Source organism: Pelobates fuscus, chromosome 3 (genome assembly GCF_036172605.1).
Source record: "Pelobates fuscus isolate aPelFus1 chromosome 3, aPelFus1.pri, whole genome shotgun sequence".
Classification (NCBI taxonomy): Eukaryota; Metazoa; Chordata; class Amphibia; order Anura; family Pelobatidae; genus Pelobates; species Pelobates fuscus.
Window position 1 is genome coordinate 423,540,232 of NC_086319.1, and position 26,066 is coordinate 423,566,297.

General features: G+C 47.2%; 1 protein-coding gene across 1 annotated transcript in view; it reads left to right on the forward strand.

Moving 5' to 3' along the window:
• LOC134601571 (cornifelin homolog) overlaps positions 1-11,690 on the forward strand; it is a 34,003-nt gene extending 22,313 nt beyond the window's left edge. The window contains exons 2-3 of the mRNA XM_063446093.1: positions 10,115-10,293; positions 11,355-11,690. Of these exons, the coding sequence (XP_063302163.1) occupies positions 10,115-10,293; positions 11,355-11,546 (371 nt within the window). The 3' untranslated portion in view covers positions 11,547-11,690. The remainder of the gene's footprint in view (positions 1-10,114; positions 10,294-11,354) is intronic.
• Positions 11,691-26,066: the final 14,376 nt, after the last annotated feature.

The window sequence follows — 26,066 nt, forward strand, 5'->3', positions numbered from 1 at the left end:
GGGTGGGTTGTGGGAGCCAGAGACCCGAACCAGCCAAGGTGGAAGCAGTAGCTAACTGGCCCACACCTATCACCAAGACCCAAGTGCTTGCCTTCCTAGGGACAGCGGGTTATTATCGACGTTTTGGACCCGACTACAGCACGATTGCCAAGCCCCTAACTGATTTGACTAAAAATAATTTACCTAGGCAGGTCCTGTGGTCTCCAGCTTGTGAAGCCGCGTTTCAAGCCCTGAAGCAGGCTCTTGTGAATGCCCCTGTCCTGGCTGCCCCAGTCCCTAACAAACGTTTTCTTGTCCACACAGACGCTTCCATGTATGGACTGGGGGCTGTGCTGAGCCAGGTCGGGGAGGATGGCGGAGAGCACCCTGTCGCATATCTCAGCAGAAAGTTACTACCTCGAGAAGTGAGTTATGCGGCAGTAGAGAAAGAGTGTTTAGCCCTGGTCTGGGCACTGAAGAAACTGAGCCCCTACCTATACGGACAAGAATTTTCCCTCGTAACAGACCACAACCCCCTCGTCTGGCTTAACCGGGTCTCTGGGGACAATGGCAGACTGCTGAGGTGGAGTTTGGCCTTGCAGCCTTATAATTTCACTATCGGCTACCGGCCCGGTAAGCAGAATGGGAATGCGGATGGGTTATCCCGGCAAATAGACGTCCCTATTCTCCCTAAGTCCGGTCATCCCCAAGTTGACCCGCCACAGGGTCAAGCCGGGTCTGCCGGAGTGTTCCACAAGGAGGGAGCCATGTGACAGACCCATCCCGCTGGACTAAACCTATTGGGTTCGTCTGATTTGCCCAGTACTTATGGTCCCTGAGAGATCCTGCGGAGGGTTGTGACTTTGTACAAATGACATTTCAAATACAACAGAAACCAACTAAGCGCTAAAGCTACCAAAGTCCTCGAGGTGGCCGACATCGGACAAAGGGCCACGTGGCGGCGGCCATTTTAACTTCGAATCCGCCGACCCGTACTATCGACGATACTTCGACAGTACAACGTAAGTCGAAGTACCGATCCACTTCGAACGGGACGTAGACATTTTTAGGCCAACAAGTGACCGACCGTATAGCCCGAATCCAGGGAACTCTTTTGGGCACGAAACGGTATCTGCGGTCGGTCATAAACGGACTTTCGAGTAACTTTGGATTCACTGAAGGGATTGGTGTGATTTTTGAGACTGTTTATGATTTAAGTATGCTGAATCTGAATATGTGCCTTTTATGTGAATATGATGGATGGATTTGGAGTTATGAAAGTTGTATAAAAATATATTCTAAACTGCCTGTATAATAAGATTATGTGTCACACCAAGGGGAGGGAATGTGTGGGATGTACCATCGATGCCAGTGGTTGTTTTACGCCTCCCCTTGGGTGTGGCCTGTGTGTGTGAAATGTAAATAAAAGGCAGGCTGGCTGTTCCAGTCCTCAGTTCATGTTTTACCCTCATAATGGAGCTTGGTCTCGTTATTGGGGGAACCGGGAATACAAGTGACTAACGACTGTGTCTGGAGCTCGGAAGGTGGTACCGTAACATACATTATTACCTAATGTGCCACCCCGTACAGCACATTGTAGCTAAGTATGTATATACTAAGGAGCAGTATATCGTTAAGCAGTAATAAGGGATATGAGCTTAGACAAAGCTTATACGTTTTTAAACTAGAATCCTACATGTTCCGTTAGTTCCCCACGGAAATGGGAGCTGATGCAATGTTCATATATGGAGGTGGGAAGGCAAATCTTGGTGAGGTAACTGGAACATCATGTCGGCCTGCGTGACCGTCTGTGAGGAGTCTCTCACTGTGTCACCATCGTACTGTCCCTGGGTCGCCAGGCCTCCATTTGTCCCCCCTGAGCCGACTCCGCCAGCCAGCCGGGTTCCCCGCGGCACTGTGGGCACTCAGGAGCGCAAACCGGCCTTTGGACCCAACCACAAAATCCGCGGGTAGACCGCTCCCTGCACCTCCCCAGCTGCACGTGAGTCCACTTGGAGCGCGCACTCTGCTGTCTCACCCGCTGCCGGCCACATATTTGGCGCTGGTGGCTATCCCCCCCGACCACCGGTCCGTCGGGAGGGGCAGCGTTTGTCCTGCCCCACTGGGCTCGCGACATCAGGGACAAAAGCTCTCCGGGGACCCCACAGACCCGGAGGCACAGGCGCCCACTCCACTAGCGGTCAGGGGCCTAGCTCGGGGGCCCGTCTGGTGCCCGGAACCTCCAGGGCCCGCACGAGGTGTCCCAGTCAGCCTCCCTTGAGTAGTCTCCCGTGTTCCCTCTCCTGTGGGATAGGTCTGCAGGCAGGCCCCTGTCTGGTGGCCTTTGCCTGTGTAGGGGATCGTGTGGGCCCCACGCTTTATCTACCGCCCTGGAGTGTGTCGTAACCATACGGCCGGGATTACCCCCACCGGCCGGGGGGGAGCGGGGCCGGGCCCCCCCTTGCAGCTTTTGCTGTCCTCAGCGAAGAATTGCCGGGGTTTAGATGTCCCTGGCCTGTTGGGCTGTTATCCGTGCTACTACATGTGCCGTGCATGTCCAGGCTTAATGTGGCGTGTAGGCCCGCTTTAGGAGTTTCAATGTTCCCATCTCAGCACCGGGTTCAGTGTGGTATCGACAGGTAGCTGATCTGTTCCTCTTCAGTAATATGCAGAGGGATCCCGCTTTATCGTATTTTGTGTGCTGTTTTTAGCCGTTTTCCTGGGCTCAAGGCTGGGAGACATGAGGTGCTGCTGCCATTCAGCTTGGCGGCCCGGCCCCGACCCCCTAGTTTAGCCACTTTAATTGCCTTTTTGCTAGCAATATTGGCTTCCTTATTTCTTATAAGGAAGCCAATAATGCTCTGATTTGTCTGATTTAAAATCTTTAAATGCCCTTTTCTTATTTTTAATCTCTTGTTTTACTTCTCTACTAAGCCACATTGGTTTTAATTTGTTTATTTTATATTTATTACCCAATGGTACATACTGTGAAATGTACCTTTCTAATATTTGTTTGAATAGTTTCCATTTTTCCTCAGTGTTTTTATCACTAAGGAGTTTATGCCAGTCGATATGTTGTAGAGCTGCCCTAATCTTATTAAAATTGGCTTTTTTTAAATTATACGTTTTAGTATACCCCACATGCTTTTGCTTTTTTGAGTTTATTTCAAAGATTACCATATTGTGATCACTATTTCCCAAATGCTCCCCTACTTGAATGTTGGTCAAAAGATCAACATTGTTTGTTATAACGAGATCCAGACAAGCGTCCTTTCTAGTTGGTGCTTGTACCAGTTGTGACATAAAGGTGTCATTTAACACATTCAAATTCCTGATTCCCCTAGCTGAAGTACTAGTCCCTCTATCCCAATTTATGTCTGGGTAATTAAAATCTCCAATAATTAAAGTGTTACCCAGATTTGCAGCTTTCCCAATTTGCTCTAACAGCAGTTCTTCCTCATTAATATTTACATTAGGTGGTTTATAACATATCTCAACCAATAACTGATTTCCCTTTATTTTCCCCAAGCAGATATCTACACATAAAGCTTCCACATTTGACTCCACATGCCTTAGATTTAACATAGAGAGATGCACAGACACACATGTAGATACACAGATACACACTGACACACCTACATACACTGATGCACAGATACACTCTCTGACAAACAAATAGATAAACAAGAACACTAACACACAAACAAACACACTGACATACATGCAGATACACACACTAACATACATATACTTATACAGACCCACATGTAGATACACAGATACACACAGATACCGACACTGACACATATACAGATACACAGACACACATGCAGCTACACACATACACAGAATGATACATGTAACGGATCCACTGGCACCCCGACTGGGTACCTCCGTTGAAAGATGCTCCTAGCGCTTCCAGAGGACTCCAAGCACTCCACCAGACACCATAAGCACCGCAGGCTGCAGCTATCTCCCTTCAGAACGAAGCAGGAACAAGCTCTTACAAGAGCTCAGTGATTATAGCAAGGGAATATGCCTAGCATAGCAATCCCTTGTAGCAGATTCCCCCAATAAGAGACAGGACTCAAGTTGAGGGTAAAACAGGAACTCTGGACTGGCTCATCCAGCCTGGCTTTTATTTCCAACTCACACATACAGGCCACACCCAGGGGGAGGCATAAAAGAACCAATGACATAGATGTTACCTCCCACACATCCCCTCCCCTTAGTGTGACACATAATCCCATTATGCATACAGTGTAACATATACTTTTACACAACTTTCATAACTTTAAAACCATACATCACATTCACATAAAAATACATATCCACAATCAATCATTCAGGGGAACAACATATTAAAAAATGGCATGAATCCGACCAGGGGTTAAAAAGTTACTAAAAGTATCTTTTGTTCCTTTCTGGCTGGCAGAAAAACATCCCCACAATGCACCCTGGTTTCCTCCCTTCTGCCCTGGAGTTAATTGGAGAAGTAATCCAATTACCCAGGACTAAAGGCAGACTCCATTAACCACATGGTTGCAAAACAACATAAAACACTTTAAAATACATAAAGTCACATTTACACATAACACACAGACATTTCACCTATCCCCAGATAGCTGGGATCTGCACGCACAAAACTACCGAATAGCGCGCAGATCCTATTCACACAGTACAATTGCCATGGAGCTAAAGTCTTTCCCATAGTCTTTCATTATATAGATAGGCTCCATGGTATGGCTATCTGGGGTATCACATTCCCATAAAGTCTGGTCCATAGTCCAAAGGCAAGAGGCGGGCAAGCAGCCCCCTCCAAGGACACGTGGCGAGTTCGGTTTCGCCACACTTCTCCCCTTTACCCCCCAGACTAACAGGGTATCTGACCTCCTGCCGGTCCGTGCCCTGGTTAGTCCAGCAACCCACCCATGAAGCACAAACAGCAGTACCTCCCACCCACAATAACTGGTTACTACACCTGGGTAGAGGAGAACTTTGTCCAGGTCCAGGTGCCTCACCACGGCTGTGTGGGGGACTGGTAGTCTGCCTTGGTGGGTTGCTGAGTGGGCAGAGACCAGCGGTACTCTGCCCTGGTGCCAGCGCTACCACTGAAGTAGCCTGATTGGAGCCTGGTTGTGGGAGGGGGAGACCGACCGTCTCCCCTCTGGGTACACAGCTCTGCTGCTGGAGACAGACTGTCTCCCCTTTGGCTAAACAGCCCTGTCGTGGGGGGGCAGGACCGACCGTCCCTACCCCCTGTGCTGGAAGTGCAGAGACCACTGTCCCATCTGCACAGGTGTGGGGCTTACAGTCTCCCCCTGGTACATTAAGCTGCCGCTGGGGAGAGGTGGTAACCAGCTCCTCTCCCATTAGAACACTCTGCCGCTGGGGAATGGAGACTGAGCTCTCTATTACCTGTACATTAATGATCCGCCGCTGGGGAGAGGTGGTAACAATCTCCTCTCCCATACATACTTTCCGCCTTTGTGGAGGGAGACCGACTGTCTCTCCTCCCAATACAGTGCCCTGCTGCTGGGGAAAGGAGACTGGGCTCCCTATTCCCTGCACATCAATGATCCGCTGCTGGGGAGAGGTGGTAGCAAGCTCCTCTCCCATACATACTTTCCGCCTTTGTGGAGGGAGACTGACTGTCTCTCCTCCCAATACATTGTCCTGCTGCTGGGGGGGGAGGTCGATGCTCTCCGCTTTCTGTAACTCCAGCTCTAGTTGGGCATCTGGGCCGGTTGCCCAGCATCCCTGTAGGGCCGGTGGAGAGATCTCGTTCCCATCTCCACCTGCCTGCAGGGGGTCCTCCCAGGACCAGTCTATGAGGTCCTCTACCTCTGGTACCTCTGGTTGCTGTTGGGGAGGGAGACCGGTTGTCTCTTCCTCCAATAACCCATTCTGCCGCTGAGGAGTGAGACCGACTGTCTCCCCTCCCTGTAAAACATACTGCCGCTGGGGATCTGGGCCGGGTGCCCAGCATCCCTGTAGGGCCGGTAGAGAGACCTCGGTCCCATCTCCCCCGGCCACTTCGGTTTCTTCCTCGTCCCACTCTACCTGTGGCTGGAGTTTCTCCCAACGTGCCCACTGGCCTTCCCTCAACGCCCTGTGTTGTAGGTTCCGGGTCACCATGTCCCACACGAACCGCACGTATTTCTCCTCTGGATTGGGTCCGTAAAACTTCAGGCGCAACCCTACCATCGTGCCAAACTCTAGTACGGAGTAGCTATACGCCATGCTTGCTGTAGCCACTGCTGGTTCCATTATGTTGCTGAAGATAGGGACGCTGCACAACTCCACACGTTACCGGTGTCTCTGAGCTGCTTCTCCTCGCACTAGGACGCCATCCCACCGCTTGCCACCAATGTAACGGATCCACTGGCACCCCGACTGGGTACCTCCGTTGAAAGATGCTCCTAGCGCTTCCAGAGGACTCCAAGCACTCCACCAGACACCATAAGCACCGCAGGCTGCAGCTATCTCCCTTCAGAACGAAGCAGGAACAAGCTCTTACAAGAGCTCAGTGATTATAGCAAGGGAATATGCCTAGCATAGCAATCCCTTGTAGCAGATTCCCCCAATAAGACACAGGACTCAAGTTGAGGGTAAAACAGGAACTCTGGACTGGCTCATCCAGCCTGGCTTTTATTTCCAACTCACACATACAGGCCACACCCAGGGGGAGGCATAAAAGAACCAATGACATAGATGTTACCTCCCACACATCCCCTCCCCTTAGTGTGACACATAATCCCATTATGCATACAGTGTAACATATACTTTTACACAACTTTCATAACTTTAAAACCATACATCACATTCACATAAAAATACATATCCACAATCAATCATTCAGGGGAACAACATATTAAAAAATGGCATGAATCCGACCAGGGGTTAAAAAGTTACTAAAAGTATCTTTTGTTCCTTTCTGGCTGGCAGAAAAACATCCCCACAATGCACCCTGGTTTCCTCCCTTCTGCCCTGGAGTTAATTGGAGAAGTAATCCAATTACCCAGGACTAAAGACAGACTCCATTAACCACATGGTTGCAAAACAACATAAAACACTTTAAAATACATAAAGTCACATTTACACATAACACACAGACATTTCACCTATCCCCAGATAGCTGGGATCTGCACGCACAAAACTACCGAATAGCGCGCAGATCCTATTCACACAGTACAATTGCCATGGAGCTAAAGTCTTTCCCATAGTCTTTCATTATATAGATAGGCTCCATGGTATGGCTATCTGGGGTATCACATTCCCATAAAGTCTGGTCCATAGTCCAAAGGCAAGAGGCGGGCAAGCAGCCCCCTCCAAGGACACGTGGCGAGTTCGGTTTCGCCACAATACACATTCAAATACACAGAATAACACTCACACAGATACAAACACAGACACACATGCAGATACACAGACACGCATACAGATACACATTGAAACACATGCAGATACAAAGACATGCAGACACACATACAAACATACCCACAGATAAACATACAAACATATACACATATAGACATACACATATACAAACAGACACAGAGACACACAGATACACATATTAACAAAGACACACAGAAACACATACTGATACACAGGGTCACATAGAGACACATGCAGATACAGAAACACACACATACATACAGATATATACAAACTGACACATACATACAAACAGACACATACATACAGACAGACACATACATGGATACAGACACATACATGGATACAAACAGTCACATAGATACAGATACATAGTCACAGACACATACATACAGATAGATACATACATACATACAGACACAAACGGACAGACACATACAGACAGACACATACATACAGATACAGACAGACAGACATATACAGACACATACACACAAACAGATACATACATATAAACAGACACATACATACATAATTTTTTTTTATGTGTTTCCTACCTTTGGAGTGCAGGAGTCTTGCTCAGGCTGATGGAAATCAGAGCTCCCACTCTGACTCCCTCCTTTTCTTCTCCTCCTCCTGTGAGGCACTCGGTGAATGCTGGGAAGAAGTGACCGGCTGTCCACATTGCGCGGCCCGCAGTGGTAGTTCCACACGGGCTGCATGCACCATGGCGGCCAGAGGGCTAAAGGGGCAGCTGCTTTGGGACCCTAAGACTGACTGGGCCCGGGGCAGCTGCCCCTTTTGCCCCATGTTAAAGACAGTCCTGAGTATGACTCCAGCATATAAAATAAAGCAGAGCGGGTCTAATAGTGCAATATGTTAAAATATATACGGTGCACAAAAAGCAAAGTATCCTACTTACACTTTGGAGAGCAATGAACTTGCTCTGGTGGTATAAAGCCTTGGTGGTATAATCCCACCCGAGGATGTGCAGGAACCAGGATAGTTGTTTAGCAGCACAACAACAAATTGGATATGATGTTGTAGAAAAGGAATTTTATTTATAAAAAATAAAAGTAGAAATAAGTAATATTACAAGTAAATACAATACAAGAATAAAATATATAGATGTAAAGAACTTTCTAAGGTCCAATTTTACGCATTTCTCCCAGCAGGGCTTCCTCAGAAGTGTAGAGTGTGAAGTACTGGGATAAATGCGTAAAGTGTGAGCTTAGAGAAGGAAAAAAACTTTTCTCTATCTATTTTTTCCCAACCTTTTACTTCCCGTCTCTCTCTCTCCCCTAATCGCTTCCTTACCATATCTCTCTATCCTGTATCCCTCTATCCTGTATCTCTCTATCCTGTAACCCTCTATCCTGTATCTCTCTATCCTGTATCCCTCTATTCTGTATCTCTCTATCCTGTATCCCTCTATTCTGTATCTCTCTATCCTGTATCCCTCTATTCTGTATCTCTCTATCCTGTATCCCTCTATCCTGTATTTCTCTATTCTGTATCTCTCTATCCTGTATCCCTCTATCCTGTATCTCTCTATCCTGTATCCCTCTATTCTGTATCTCTCTATCCTGTATCCCTCTATTCTGTATTTCTCTATCCTGTATCTCTCTATCCTGTATCTCTCTATCCTGTATCCCTCTATTCTGTATTTCTCTATCCTGTATCTCTCTATCCTGTATCTCTCTATCCTGTATCCCTCTATTCTGTATCTCTCTATCCTGTATCCCTCTATCCTGTATTTCTCTATTCTGTATCTCTCTATCCTGTATTTCTCTATCCTGTATCCCTCTATCCTGTATTTCTCTATTCTGTATCCCTCTATCCTGTATTTCTCTATTCTGTATCCCTCTATCCTGTATTTCTCTATTCTGTATCTCTCTATCCTGTATTTCTCTATTCTGTATCCCTCTATCCTGTATTTCTCTATTCTGTATCTCTCTATCCTGTATCTCTCTATCCTGTATCCCTCTATCCTGTATCTCTCTATCATGTATCCCTCTATTCTGTATCTCTCTATCCTGTATCTCTCTATCCTGTATTTCTCTATTCTGTATCTCTCTATCCTGTATCCCTCTATCCTGTATCTCTCTATCCTGTATCTCTCTATCCTGTATCCCTCTATTCTGTATCTCTCTATCCTGTATCCCTCTATCCTGTATCTCTCTATCCTGTATCCCTCTATTCTGTATCTCTCTATCCTGTATCCCTCTATTCTGTATCTCTCTATCCTGTATCCCTCTATTCTGTATCTCTCTATCCTGTATCTCTCTATCCTGTATCCCTCTATCCTGTATCTCTCTATCCTGTATCCCTCTATTCTGTATCCCTCTATTCTGTATCTCTCTATTCTGTATCTCTCTATCCTGTATCCCTCTATCCTGTATCTCTCTATCCTGTATCCCTCTATTCTGTATCTCTCTATCCTGTATCCCTCTATTCTGTATCCCTCTATTCTGTATCCCTCTATCCTGTATCCCTCTATTCTGTATATCTCTATCCTGTATCTCTCATTCCCTATCTATCAATCCAATATCCCCTTTTCCCAACCTTTTCCTTCCTCTAGTTATTTTTTCTAACCTTTCCTCCCCGTCTCTCTCTTTCCTAATATCTTCCTTCCGCTATCTCTCTATCCCAATCTATCTTTCTTTCTGTATCTCCCTTTCCCAACCTTTTTTTGTAGAGTCTCACTCTGTGAATCTCTTCCTTCCCATTTTAGGTTGCTTTGCATTCTGGTGCTTCCCCTGCTTCCAGTGTAAGACGTCTGATGATTTTGGGGAGTGCTTGTGTCTTCCTCTATTGGAGGCTGGATGCCTTGGATACACTGGGATTAGCGGTTCCACTCCTTGTATCTCTCTGTCTATGCGAGCAGCAGCCCGTGAGAGATACCGGATTCATGTAAGTTCATAAAAAGCTTCCAAGGGATGTTTTCTGCTATGGTGTGGGCTCTATGTAGCCACTAAATAATTAAACCAACATCACAGAGTAGGTCAGTGCTTTCCAATCCAGTCCTCAAGGCACGCTGACCAGTCCAGGATTTAGGGATTACCCAGTTGTGTCAAGATGTTTTTAGAAAAAAAACAAAAACAAAAAACTGTGACACAACTGGGTAATCCCTACATCCTGGACTGGAAGGCGTGCCTTGAGGACTGGAGTAGTGGGATTTATTATACATTTTAGAGTATTTTATATAAACGATTATAAAGGTAGTTGGCCGTAAGGAACGCCTAAATCTACTGGTACACATAGGGTTAGTTCCATTTTCATAGTAATGCAATTATCCTGCAATGTTCCTCATCGGACAGAGAAACAAAATTCTCATTTAGTAAATAGCCAGTCTAATAGCAGTTACTACTGGAGAATTAAGGGAGGGCTCCGGCTGCATATCGGACCCTAATAGCAGACACTAATGCACTGCAGATACCTGGTTTTAGCCAGACATTAGCATTTACTGTATGTGACATTATGTCCAAAACCAGATATAATGATTACACCGGCAGCTCAGTAATCTGTAATTGTGCCGAGGTATTGTTGCCAGCCCCTGGGACTTGGTATAGGGGATATCCACTTAAAGTGAAAGCGTGGTCTGCGGCTCAGTAATCGGTAATTGTGCCGAGGTATTGTTGCCAGCCCCTGGGACTTGGTATAGGGGATATCCACTTAAAGTGAAAGTGTGGTCTGCAGCTCAGTAATCGGTAATTGTGCTGAGGTATTGTTGCCAGCCCCTGGGACTTGGTATAGGGGATATCCACTTAAAATGAAAGTGTGGTCTGCGGCTCAGTAATCGGTAATTGTGCCAATGTATTGTTGCCAGCCCCTGGGACTTGGTATAGGGGATATGCACTTTAAGTGAAAGTGTGGTCTGTTTATAACTCATGAAGAGTCAGGCAGGGTGTAATTGTATCAATTTGTTAATTCATGTGCTGTTCTGATATACCCCTCTCTTGCTCTCCCTGTAGGGATCGATTTGTAACGACTGCTGTTTGGTGTGCTGGTGCTATCAGTGCTCATGGTGCCAGATTGCCCGTGAAATTAAAAAGCGCAAACAACCCTTCACCCTGGTAACAGCACAGACAACGCCCGTGGGGATGCCAGCCTATAATCCGCAGGTCAACCAGTTCAATATCAATCTCCCCAATCGCCCTCAATAATAATCACATGGTGCACCGCTCGTTACCCGTGTAAACCCAGGCATGGGAAGGTCATCCTGCACTTCTAATAAAATAAAAAATGTAACATTAATGATAGGTCATTTGTAATGGCATAATGTGTATCAAATAAAATAAGCAAAATCATTGTGGCTACATACTTAGTTATTGTGGGTGTGTGTGCTTATATGTATGTATATATCAATGCAATGTGCATGTGGTTACATCTATGTATATATCTGTACAATGTGCGTGGGGTTACATGTATGTATATATCTGTACAATGTGCGTGGGGTTACATGTATGTATATAACTGTATAATGTGTGTGTGGTTACATGTATGTATATATCTGTACAATGTGCGTGGGGTTACATGTATGTATATATCTGTACAATGTGCGTGAGGTTACATGTATGTATATATCTGTACAATGTGTGTGGGGTTACATGTATGTATATATCTGTATAATGTGTGTGTGGTTACATGTATGTATATATCTGTATAATGTGCGTGTGGTTACATGTATGTATATATATGTACAATGTGCGTGGGGTTACATGTATGTATATATCTGTACAAGGTGTGTGGGGTTACATGTATGTATATATCTGTACAATGTGTGTGGGGTTACATGTATGTATATATCTGTACAATGTGTGTGGGGTTACATGTATGTATATATCTGTACAATGTGTGTGGGGTTACATGTATGTATATATCTGTACAATGTGTGTGGGGTTACATGTATGTATATATCTGTACAATGTGCGTGGGGTTACATGTATGTATATATCTGTATAATGTGTGTGTGGTTACATGTATGTATATATCTGTATAATGTGCGTGTGGTTACATGTATGTATATATATGTACAATGTGCGTGGGGTTACATGTATGTATATATCTGTACAATGTGTGTGGGGTTACATGTATGTATATATCTGTACAATGTGTGTGGGGTTACATGTATGTATATATCTGTACAATGTGTGTGTGGTTATATTGAGGTATCCCCACAAATAATATGTCCCCTGATAGCCCCGATCTGGGTGACCAACATATTCAAATTTCACCCAAATCGGTTCAGGGGTTCTCAAAAACCATGGAAGTCTTCTGTGACCGGTTCACCGTGAGTGGGCTGCCCAAAATAGTTCCACAAGTTTGAGTGGTTTTGCCGGTCACTTCAGAAGAAGGGAAAAATTAATAAAGTACCAAATGGATGCCCCTGGCTCCTACCAGCGATTGTTCCCCTCATTCATATGCACAAATGTACCGAATAGCGCTCTTCTAGCTATTCGGTACATATAGATCCAGCGTTCGTTTGTTTGAGACCGGTGTTCGGGAAGTCAAGTGTCCGATTTTAGTTCCAGACACTCGACGACCAAGTCTCGCTGCCTTTGTTCGTCTGAAAAAAGATGGCAGCGGTTTTCTCAGCCACGTGGCGTTCAGTAGCACGAACGCTGGCCGCACACATAGAGGGTTCAATTGAAGTCGGCTTTGAAGTTTAATGAGCCAGGGGGGTGGTCTTTGTTCGGTAGTTCCATCTACCGAATGGATAAGGAAGAAATATTGAATAAAAAGGGGAATTTCTTCACACTGTACAATGTTCATGTGGTTATATGTATGTATATATCCGTGCAATGTGTGTGTGGTTACATGTATATGTAACGGAATGCAGTGTAATAGCATACGATATCCGTTGGTACATCCAGGAAATCCACAGTCAGAATAGAAAGCAAGGCAATGTTCCCAATCCTCCCAATAACCGGACGAAACACAGTTTGGGAGTCAACTCACTCGGTTTATTCACAAGCAGCATATTTATACAGTTCCCCATGCAAGGGGTTTCCAGACAGTAATTCCAGGGGATTTCTCCCAACATGCACTGTGACTTTCCCAACCTGCATTGCTGCACGAGAAGGATACTCCCACTAAAATGGACGATTAAGTGGGTTATCCCCTCGTGCAGCAAAACCGACAATTGACATTAAAATACCTAATTCACACAATATTCGGTACTTTGGAATAATTGAACGCTCGGTAGATAGCTGGGGTCGGAGCGCACACTTTGTGAGAATACCGCTCCGATCCCAGCTGAATTGACCGAACGCCGCACATAATACAGTTAAACATTAAAGTGGGTTTAAAAGTACCGAATAAGTACGGGACACATAATGTACCGAACGCGCGACTCCCGAACGCTCTGGAAGTCCAGCGGTGTTCAGATCATTGAGTAGCCGTTTTCAGTTCCAGGCTCTCGACGACCGAACACCGCTGCAGAGACAAAGGATCCAAGATGGCCGACCGCCGCATGGTCGGTAGTCGAACGACGGCCACCTAGGAGAGCCCTTAATTACCGATTGCAACAATGTTGCAACCGGTTAATTGGTGCCACACGACCTGTGAATGTGTGGTCTACCTGGGGAGTCCACATTCGTACGGCGAACGGCCAGGATAGCCGTGTTTCGTCGTATGAATGCTTTGTATGCTGGCAGCATACGGCTGCCAGCATGCGAACGGCCATAGGACAATACATCTACATTTAACGTTACACATTATATCTTCAGCCTACGGACAACCTGTACTGAATGTAGTTCAGAAGTGGCTAGGTTTGCCACAGTATATATCCGTGCAATGTGTGTGTGGTTACATGTATGTATATATCTGTACAATGTGTGTGTGGTTACATGTATGTATATATCTGTACAATGTGCGTGTGGTTACATGTATGTATATAACTGTACAATGTGCGTGTGGTTACATGTATGTATATAACTGTACAATGTGCGTGTGGTTACATGTATGTATATATCTGTACAATGTGCGTGTGGTTACATGTATGTATATATCTGTACAATGTGCGTGTGGTTACATCTATGTATATAACTGTACAATGTGCGTGTGGTTACATCTATGTATATAACTGTACAATGTGCGTGTGGTTACATGTATGTATATAACTGTACAATGTGCGTGTGGTTACATGTATGTATATATCTGTACAATGTGCGTGTGGTTACATCTATGTATATATCTGTACAATGTGCGTGGGGTGACATGTATGTATATATCTGTACAATGTGCGTGTGGTTACATGTATGTATATATCTGTACAATGTGCGTGTGGTTACATGTATGTATATATCTGTACAATGTGCGTGTGGTTACATGTATGTATATAACTGTACAATGTGCGTGTGGTTACATGTATGTATATATCTGTACAATGTGCGTGTGGTTACATGTATGTATATATCTGTACAATGTGCGTGTGGTTACATCTATGTATATAACTGTACAATGTGCGTGTGGTTACATCTATGTATATAACTGTACAATGTGCGTGTGGTTACATCTATGTATATAACTGTACAATGTGCGTGTGGTTACATGTATATATCTGTACAATGTGCGTGTGGTTACATCTATGTATATATCTGTACAATGTGCGTGTGGTTACATGTATGTATATATCTGTACAATGTGTGTGTGGTTACATGTATGTATATATCTGTACAATGTGCGTGTGTGGTTACATGTATGTATATATCTGTACAATGTGCGTGTGGTTACATGTATGTATATATCTGTACAATGTGCGTGTGGTTACATCTATGTATATAACTGTACAATGTGCGTGTGGTTACATGTATGTATATATCTGTACAATGTGCGTGTGGTTACATCTATGTATATATCTGTACAATGTGCGTGTGGTTACATGTATGTATATATCTGTACAATGTGCGTGTGGTTACATGTATGTATATATCTGTACAATGTGCGTGTGGTTACATCTATGTATATAACTGTACAATGTGCGTGGGGTTACATGTATGTATATATCTGTACAATGTGCGTGTGGTTACATGTATGTATATATATGTACAATGTGCGTGTGGTTACATGTATGTATATATCTGTACAATGTGCGTGTGGTTACATGTATGTATATATCTGTACAATGTGCGTGTGGTTACATCTATGTATATATCTGTACAATGTGCGTGTGGTTACATGTATGTATATATCTGTACAATGTGCGTGTGGTTACATGTATGTATATATCTGTACAATGTGCGTGTGGTTACATCTATGTATATAACTGTACAATGTGCGTGGGGTTACATGTATGTATATATCTGTACAATGTGCGTGTGGTTACATGTATGTATATATCTGTACAATGTGCGTGTGGTTACATGTATGTATATATCTGTACAATGTGCGTGTGGTTACATGTATGTATATATCTGTACAATGTGCGTGTGGTTACATGTATGTATATATCTGTACAATGTGCGTGTGGTTACATGTATGTATATATCTGTACAATGTGCGTGTGGTTACATGTATGTATATATCTGTACAATGTGCGTGTGGTTACATGTATGTATATATCTGTACAATGTGCGTGTGGTTACATGTATGTATATATCTGTACAATGTGCGTGTGGTTACATGTATGTATATATCTGTACAATGTGCGTGTGGTTACATGTATGTATATATCTGTACAATGTGCGTGTGGTTACATGTATGTATATATCTGTACAATGTGCGTGGGGTTACATGTATGTATATATCTGTACAATGTGCGTGTGGTTACATGTATGTATATATCTGTACAATGTGCGTGTGGTTACATGTGTAACGGACCGTTTTGCTCAAAAGGGGATAAAACCCAGTTTAGGCGATAATCCCCTTTTCCATAGACCAGCAGCTACCATAAGCACCAACTTCCCGAACTCCCAAACTGCATGCATTCACCAACTCTCGAACAGCAGACACACGAACCCTGGAAGCAGCCGAACAGGAAAAGCAATATGGACAGCTTACACTCCTGGCAGTCGGCATACAGTCCCCTTCCCCCCAAGAAAGAGACACACTCCAGCTTCAGGGTTAAACAGCAACTCCTTTACTCAGGGCTACCTGCCCAGTATTTATGCAGGTCTCCCACCTGGTGGACACTCCCCTAGGGGACCAGATGGAAGACTGTAACAAAGGACAGACATAAACCAATTACAGACACACAGCAGTAAACATTCCCACAATGCATCCTGGTTTCCTCCCTTCTGCCCTGGAGATAATTGTAGAGGTAATCCACTTATCTCACAGGACAAAGACAAGACTCCATTACACATGTGGGGATCTAAATACAGTATTATGCTTTAAAATATATAAAGTTACTTTTATTCCTCCCAACACAGACATGTTACATATCCCCAGATAGCTCAGGTCTCGGTGCACATTATTAGGTGAATGGCACCCAGACTACACGAATACAGTTTAATCGCCATGGAGCCAAAGTCTTTAATCACACAAATAGGCTCCATGGTATAGCTATCTGGGTTACTACAATTCCAATAGAAATACCGAATTCCAGTGTTCGGTTAACCTTGTACGATTAGGACCCAGGCGACAGACGGCTCAGCGGTGTTCGTGCAATTAAGTGTCCGTTTATAGTTCCATAGAATCCTCGCCGAACACCGCTGGTCTTTCGCACGATTAAAATGGCCGCTACCTCCTGGTCGGCAAACGAACAAAGGCCACCCAGCGTTCATCAATTAAGCTGCGGTTAACCGCAGCTTCTGGGCGGTTAATTGACGGCACACTCCATCTCCTAGGTGGTCCCTCATACGGTAGTTTGTTCGGTAGCTGGAATCTACCGAACACCCCGGCTGAAAGGCACGAATATGCCTTTCTGCAGGTAAAATAAAGCTTTTTAAAGTCTGGTCCATAGTCCAAAGGAAGCAGGCGAGCAACCAGGCTTCTCCAGCTCATAGTGGCGAGGTTGGTTTCGCCACACTTCTCCCCTTTACCAACTAGACTAACAGGGTACCTGACCTCCTGCCGGTCAGTGCCCTGGTTAGTCCAGCAACCCACCCACAAAACACAACTATTAGTACAGCCCCCCCACAATAACTGGGTACTACACCTGAAAAAATTACAAACTTGTCCAGGTCCAGGTGTCTCACCATGACTGTGTGGGGAACAGTTAGGCTGCCTTGGTGGGTTGCTGAGGGGGCAGAAACCAGCGGTATTCTGTCCTGGTGCCAGCACTACCACGGAAGTAGTCTGGTTGGAGCCTGGTTGCTGGAGACTGACTGTCTCCCCTTTAGGTGCATAGCTCGGCTGCCGGAGGGGGAGACCGACTGTCTCCCCTTTGGATACACCGCTCTGTGGCTGGGGGACAGGACCGACCGTCCCTACCCCTTGGGCTGTAAGTACAGAGACTACGGTCCCATCTGCACAGTCGTGGGGCTTAACATCTCCCCTTGGTGGGTTAGGCTGCCGCTGGAGAGAGGGTCACACAAGCTCCTCTCTCTGGACGGTAAACTGCCGCTGGGGAAAGGGGGTAGCAGGCTTCTCTCCCTGCCACTCTCTCTGCTGGTGGAAAGGGGGACCAGCTGTCTCCCCTTTCATTCTCTTGTCCGGCTGCTGGGGTGCGAGACTGACTGTCTCTGCTCCCGGCAGGACACACTGCCGCTGGGGAGGATGGACGACACCATCAGCTCCCTGGGGTACACACTGCCGCTGGGGAGGAAGGGCGACACCTTCTGCTCCCTGGGACACACACTGCCGCTGGGGGGGAAGGACTGCACCTTCTGCTCCCTGGGACAGACACTGCTGCTGGGGAGGATGGACGACACCATCAGCTCCCTGGGGCACACACTGCCGCTGGGGAGGGAGGACGCTGCTCTCCTCTCCCTTCGCTTCACACTGCCTTCTTGGCATATCACTTTGCTGCTTGGGGGCAGGAACAACAACCTCTGCCCCCTGTAACTCAGCCTGCCGCTGGGGAGGAAGGACTGCACCTTCGGCTCCCTGGGACACACACGGCTGCTGGGGAGGATGGACGACACCATCAGCTCCCTGGGGGACACACTGCCGCTGGGGAGGGAGGACGCTGCTCTCCTCTCCCTTCGCTTCACACTGCCTTCTTGGCATATCACTTTGCTGCTGGGGGGCAGGAACAACAACCTCTGCCCCCTGTAACTCAGCCTGCCGCTGGGGAGGAAGGACTGCACCTTCGGCTCCCTGGGACACACACGGCTGCTGGGGAGGATGGACGACACCATCAGCTCCCTGGGGGACACACTGCCGCTGGGGAGGGAGGACGCTGCTCTCCTCTCCCTTCGCTTCACACTGCCTTCTTGGCATATCACTTTGCTGCTGGGGGGCAGGAACAACAACCTCTGCCCCCTGTAACTCAGCCTGCCGCTGGGGAGGAAGGACTGCACCTTCGGCTCCCTGGGACACACACGGCTGCTGGGGAGGATGGACGACACCATCAGCTCCCTGGGGCACACACTGCCGCTGGGGAGGGAGGACGCTGCTCTCCTCTCCCTTCGCTTCACACTGCCTTCTTGGCATATCACTTTGCTGCTTGGGGGCAGGAACAACAACCTCTGCCCCCTGTAACTCAGCCTGCCGCTGGGGAGGAAGGACTGCACCTTCGGCTCCCTGGGACACACACGGCTGCTGGGGAGGATGGACGACACCATCAGCTCCCTGGGGCACACACGGCCGCTGGGGAGGGAGGACGCTGCTCTCCTCTCCCTTCACTTCACACTGCCTTCTTGGCATATCACTTTGCTGCTGGGGGGCAGGAACAACAACCTCTGCCCCCTGTAACTCAGCCTGCCGCTGGGGAGGAAGGACTGCACCTTCGGCTCCCTGGGACACACACGGCTGCTGGGGAGGATGGACGACACCATCATCTCCCTGGGGTACACCTTTGAGTCTCCGAAACGCACTCTGCCGCCGGATAGGGCGACCGATACCCTTGCCTGGATCTGCCATGAACCGCAGGTACTCATCTACATGTCCACTCACAAGCCGCACGCATTTCTCCGGGGGGTTGGGTCCGAAGAAAATCAGTCGTGATCTCAGCTCTTTGTCAAACTCCTCCTGCGTGTAGCTGGGTGCCATGCTTGCTCTGCTGCAGTTGGTTCCTTGTAGATAGGGGCGCTGTACGGGTACTGGCGTTGCCCTCACTTTGTAATCCAGGAATGGTGTTGTCTGTAGCTGTCCCTCTGGTTGTAGGAACGATCCCGCCGCTTGCCACCAATTGTAACGGACCGTTTTGCTCAAAAGGGGATAAAACCCAGTTTAGGCGATAATCCCCTTTTCCATAGACCAGCAGCTACCATAAGCACCAACTTCCCGAACTCCCAAACTGCACGCATTCACCAACTCTCGAACAGCAGACACACGAACCCTGGAAGCAGCCGAACAGGAAAAGCAATATGAACAGCTTACACTCCTGGCAGTCGGCATACAGTCCCCTTCCCCCCAAGAAAGAGACACACTCCAGCTTCAGGGTTAAACAGCAACTCCTTTACTCAGGGCTACCTGCCCAGTATTTATGCAGGTCTCCCACCTGGTGGACACTCCCCTAGGGGACCAGATGGAAGACTGTAACAAAGGACAGACATAAACCAATTACAGACACACAGCAGTAAACATTCCCACAATGCATCCTGGTTTCCTCCCTTCTGCCCTGGAGATAATTGTAGAGGTAATCCACTTATCTCACAGGACAAAGACAAGACTCCATTACACATGTGGGGATCTAAATACAGTATTATGCTTTAAAATATATAAAGTCACTTTTATTCCTCCCAACACAGACATGTTACATATCCCCAGATAGCTCAGGTCTCGGTGCACATTGTTAGGTGAATGGCACCCAGACTACACGAATACAGTTTAATCGCCATGGAGCCAAAGTCTTTAATCACACAAATAGGCTCCATGGTATAGCTATCTGGGTTACTACAATTCCCATAGAAATACCGAATTCCAGTGTTCGGTTAACCTTGTACGATTAGGACCCAGGCGACAGACGGCTCAGCGGTGTTCGTGCAATTAAGTGTCCGTTTATAGTTCCATAGAATCCTCGCCGAACACCGCTGGTCTTTCGCACGATTAAAATGGCCGCTACCTCCTGGTCGGCAAACGAACAAAGGCCACCCAGCGTTCATCAATTAAGCTGCGGTTAACCGCAGCTTCTGGGCGGTTAATTGACGGCACACTCCATCTCCTAGGTGGTCCCTCATACGGTAGTTTGTTCGGTAGCTGGAATCTACCGAACACCCCGGCTGAAAGGCACGAATATGCCTTTCTGCAGGTAAAATAAAGCTTTTTAAAGTCTGGTCCATAGTCCAAAGGAAGCAGGCGAGCAACCAGGCTTCTCCAGCTCATAGTGGCGAGGTTGGTTTCGCCACAGTGTGGTTACATGTATGTATATATCTGTACAAGGCGTGTGTGTGTGCTACATAGTTACATAGTTACATAGCTGAAAAGAGACTTGCGTCCATCAAGTTCAGCCTTCCTCACATATGTTTTTTGCTGTTGATCCAAAAGAAGGCAAAACACCCCAGTTTGAAGCACAATTTTGCAACAAGCTAGGAAAAAAATTCCTTCTTGACCCCAGAATGGCAGTCGGATTTATCTTTGGATCAAGCAGTTATTACCCTACATTGAAAGATTATATCCTTGAATATTCTGTTTTTGCAAGTATGTTTGAGCTGTTTGAACATCTGTATGGACTCTGATAAAACCGCTTCTTTTATTAATTTTGTAGCCCACCTCTGCACTTTTTCTACTACCATAATATCCTTCTTTAGAACAGGTGCACCAAATTGCACAGCATATTCAATGTGTGGTCTTACCAGTGATTTATAAAGAGGCAAAATGATATTCTTGTCCTCAGAATTAATGCCCTTTTTCATGCATGACAATACCCTACTGGCCTTGGCCACTGCTGATTGACATTGCACATTGTTGCATAGTTTGTTGTCTATAACAATTCCCAAGTCCTTCTCGTGTGTTGTTATCCCTAATTCGCTTCCATTAAGGGTATACGTTGCTTGTGTATTCTTTATGCCGAAGTGCATAACTTTGCAATTTTCAACATTAAATTTCATCTGCCATTTGAGTGCCCAGTCCTCCAGTCTATCTAAATATACATGTATGTATATATCTGAACAAGGTGTGTGGGTGGTTACATGTTGTAACGGATCGACGGGCACCCCGACTGGGCACCTCCGTTGAAAGATGCTCCTAGCGCTTCCTGAGGACTCCAAGCACTGCAACAGACACCACAACCACTGAACCGGAGAAGCATGTGAATGATCTCAAGCATAGGAATGCTGTAAACAGCTGAACAGGAAAAGCATACAATCAGCTTACACTCCTGGCAATCAGCATACAATCCAATTCCCCCAATAACGAGACGACACTTCGTTTTGAGGTCAAGCAGAACTGACTGTACTGGCACATACAGCCACTTTTATTCACAATCCACAAACATAGTACTGCCCACAGGGTTTTTAAATACAACCAATCAATCAGTACAATACACACAGTATAAACAATTACATGACACACACCCTGCACCTATAATGGGTACAGGGTGACTAAAACATAATAGAAATAAAGCAACCTACATAAATAGTCTGTCTGAAGGTAGAATAGGGGCTTTAAAGCCAAATACATCAAAGAGTCATAGTCACAGGGGAGGAGGCTGGCAAGCAGGCCTCTCCAGGACCAAGTGGCGAAGGGCACTTCGTCACATATCTCCCCTTCCGGGGGAAGACTAACCAGGCACCTGACTTTCTGTCGGTCAGTGCCTAAGTTAGTCGATTCACCCACCGACCATAAGCAAGTGCCAGAGTAGCCCACCCACAACAAACAGTTATTAGAGCAGCCCACCCACAGCAAACAGTGACTGCACCTGGGTATCCCTCTGGGGTGATGGGGCAACACACTGTGGGGACTTGAGGGGCAGAGGCCAACGGCGCTCTTCCCTGATGCCAGCGCTTCTGCTGGGATGAGGAGGGTGCAGGCCAGTCCTATAACAAGGGGGTCGGTAGGGCAGAGGCCAGTGGCACTCTGCCCTGATGCCAGCTCTTCCGCTGGTATAGCCTGCAGGACATCAGGCTCTGGACAAGGGACAAAGGGAGGGCAGAGGCCAACTGCACTCTGCCCAGCTGCCAGCTCTTCTGCTGGAGTGCTTGGGACATAGTCTGGCTCAGTAGCCAGGGGAACGTGGGGGGCAGTGGGGTTTAACATCTCCTCTGTTAACCCTGGGGCCAAGTTAGGAGTTAGCTGGGGAGGGGAGAATTGGTTTACCTCCTCCTCCTGATACTCCTGCGATGGTAGCAGGGGATCTGGACAGGCTGTCCAGCATGCCTGTGGGTCAGGCACAGAGACCACAGTCCTATCTGCGCCATCTGGAAAATTGGTGTCTCCCCTTGGTAGGGTAAGCTGCCGCTGGGGAGAGAAGGGGCTGTGCTCCTCTCCCTAAAACACAGGCTGCCGCTGGAGAGGGAGATCGACTGTCTCCACTCCCGTAACATTGTCCTGCTGTTGGGAAGAGAGACCAACTTTCTCTGCTCCCTGTAGGACACACTGCTGCTGGGAGGGGGAAGGACGACACCTTCTGCCCCCTGTAACTCACACTGCCGCTGGGGAGGAAGGACGACACCTTCGGCTCCCTGTAACTCGCACTGCCGCTGGGGAGGAAGGACGACACCTTCGGCTCCCTGGGACCCACACTGCCGCTGGGGAGCATGGATGACACCTTCGGCTCCCTGTAACTCGCACTGCCGCTGGGCAGGAAGGACGACACCTTCGGCTCCCTGGGACTTCCACTGCCCTGGCGGTACCTCCAAGGTATACTGGGACTGACTGGAGCTGAGTAGGTACTGATAACTCTGCTCCAGTTCCCATTCCTGGATGGCCAATTCAAACAGGTCTGGATCTAGGTCTTCATCCATAGGGAGATCTAGTATGGTTGCTCTGGATTCATATATGTCCCATAGCCGTGACTCTGCAGCTTCCCTGAACCTTGGTCCGGCAAAGGCGCCCAATAATAGGCCAGGGCCATTGTAATCCTTACCCTCTGGTCTATTGCACTTAGCCATCCCGGGAACACGCTGAACTGCATACCAATGTAGCGCCTAGTATTCATCGTTGAGCCCCAGTTCCCTCCGTGCCAGAGAATTAAGCTACATTACCAACTCCAACCTGGGCTGTTCTCCCATCATAGACATCCATAGGGCCACTCGGGCCTGTAGTCGCTGCTCCTCACTGGGGTGACGCTCACCTCGCCAACACTGGACACCCTCCAGGGCTTCGTCCCACATCTCTTTCCTGGCGCCCTCTCTGCAGTCCAACCTGGTTGCCTCTGATACTGGCTCACCCAATGAGGCCAAGAGGCTCTGTAACCTCCAGTCGAACTCATCCTCCACTTCGAGCGCTATCCAGGAACTTGCTGGCTCCATATCGCTCCGTAATAGTTCCGGTGTCTCCAGGATGCTGTTCCTCACGCTAGAAAGCCATCCCACCGCTGACACCAATGTGTACCTCCGTTGAAGGATGCTCCTAGTGCTTCCTGAGGACTCTAAGCACTGCAGCAGACACCACAACCACCGAACCGGAGACGCATGCGAATGCTCTCAAGCATATGAATGCTGTAAACAGCTGAACAGGAAAAGCATACAATCAGCTTACCATCCTGGCAATCAGCATACAATCCAATTCCCCCAATAACAAGACGACACTTTGTTTTGAGGTCAAGCAGAACTGACTGTACTGGCACATACAGCCTCTTTTATTCACAATCCACAAACATAGTACTGCCCACAGGGTTTTTAAATACAACCAATCAATCCGTACTGTAACGGACCGTTTCAGCAGACAAGGGGTTAAAATCCGTTTAGGCGATAATCCCCTTTCTGAGACAGGCACAGTTACTGTAGGGTCACCAAAACTCACGAATTGGATATAAGTGAATGCACCAAACTCCCGAACTGCATACAAGGGAATAAGGTAGCACTCCAAACTCCCGAACTGGAACCTCACGAATACCTGCTAGCAGACGAACGGGAAAAGCTCCCAAGCGGCTTACACTCCTGGCAATCAGTCTCTATCACCATACAGTGAATCCCCCCAAGAACGAGACAAGGCTCCGTGTTGAGGGTCAAGCAGTGGTCTGTTTATTGAGGGCTACCTGCCCCTGTATTTATGCAGGTCTCCCACCTGGTGGACACTCCCCTAGGAGACCAGATGGAAGACTGTGACAAAGGACAGACATTTAGCATTTCAGGACATACAGAAGTAAAACATCCCCACAATGCATCCTGATCTCCTCCCCTCTGCCCTGGAGATAATTGAGAAGTAATTCAATTATCTCCCAGGACAAAGGCAAATCGCCATTATGCACGTGGGGACACAAAGACAGTGAGACACCATAAAATACATAAAGTTACATTTTACAAATAACACACAGGCATTTAACATATCCCCAGATAGCTCAGGTCTGAGCGCACATTATTAGGTGAATGGCACTCAGACCACACGAATACAGTTTAATCGCCATGGAGCCAAAGTATTTAATTCCACGAACAGGCTCCATGGCATGGCTATCTGGGTTAAAACATTCACATAAAATAAACTACCGAATTAAAATGTATTCGGCTGAATTGTCCCGGATAGGAACCAGGGGGCTGGAGGCTCAGCGGTGCCTGCACGCAAAAGTGTCCGCTTTTAGTGCATGAAAGCCGGGCAGAAAAGCGCTGGCTGCCCGGGGAGCTCCAGAACACCGCCATCGTGTGGCGGCTAGGTGTAACCGCGACCACCCAATAACAGTCAATTAAGCTGCGGTTAACCGCAGCTACTGGGTGGTCAATTGCCGGCACACGCTCGTTAAGCCGCGGTTAACCGCGGCTTCAGGGAGGTCCATTGGAGGCACACGCCAGCTTCTGGGTGGCCAATTAACTGCGCCAGCCGGCTTCCCACGGCTCTGGGGAGGCTGAAACAAAGGCTGTTTGTTCGGTAGATAAAATCTACCGAATGGTTGTGCAGAAAGGGAGAAATAAATCCTTCTGCACAGTAAAATTAACCCTTTAGCTGCCGGTCCATAATCCAAAGGCAGCAGGCGGGCAACCAGGCTCCTCCAATGCAATGTGGTGAGATTGGTCTCGTCACACGTACAATACACACAGTATAAACAATTACATTACACACACCCTGCACCTATAATGGGTACAGAGTGACTAAAACATAAGAGAAATAAAGCAACCTACATAAATAGTCTGTCTGAAGGTAGAATAGGGGCTTTAAAGCCAAATACATCAAAGAGTCATAGTCACAGGGGAGGAGGCTGGCAAGCAGGCCTCTCCAGGACCAAGTGGCGAAGGGCACTTTGTCACACATGTAAGTATATAACTGTACAATTTTTTTTTTTACACAAACACTACTCTTAGGTTTGCCACCTGACTGGTATTTTACTGGCACAGCCGGTATTTGAGGCTGCCTGGCCGTGTCGGTATTGCAGTTATACCGGCAATACAAATGCAGGTATTTTTCTCAGAATAAGTGGAGATTACTCTGCAATACCAGCACCGGCCAGTAGGGGTCACTGTGTGTGGAGAGAGTCAGGGATAGGAAGTTACAGCATTCCCCATAGACATATAATACCTAGACATCGCATTGACCTCGGGGGGCCA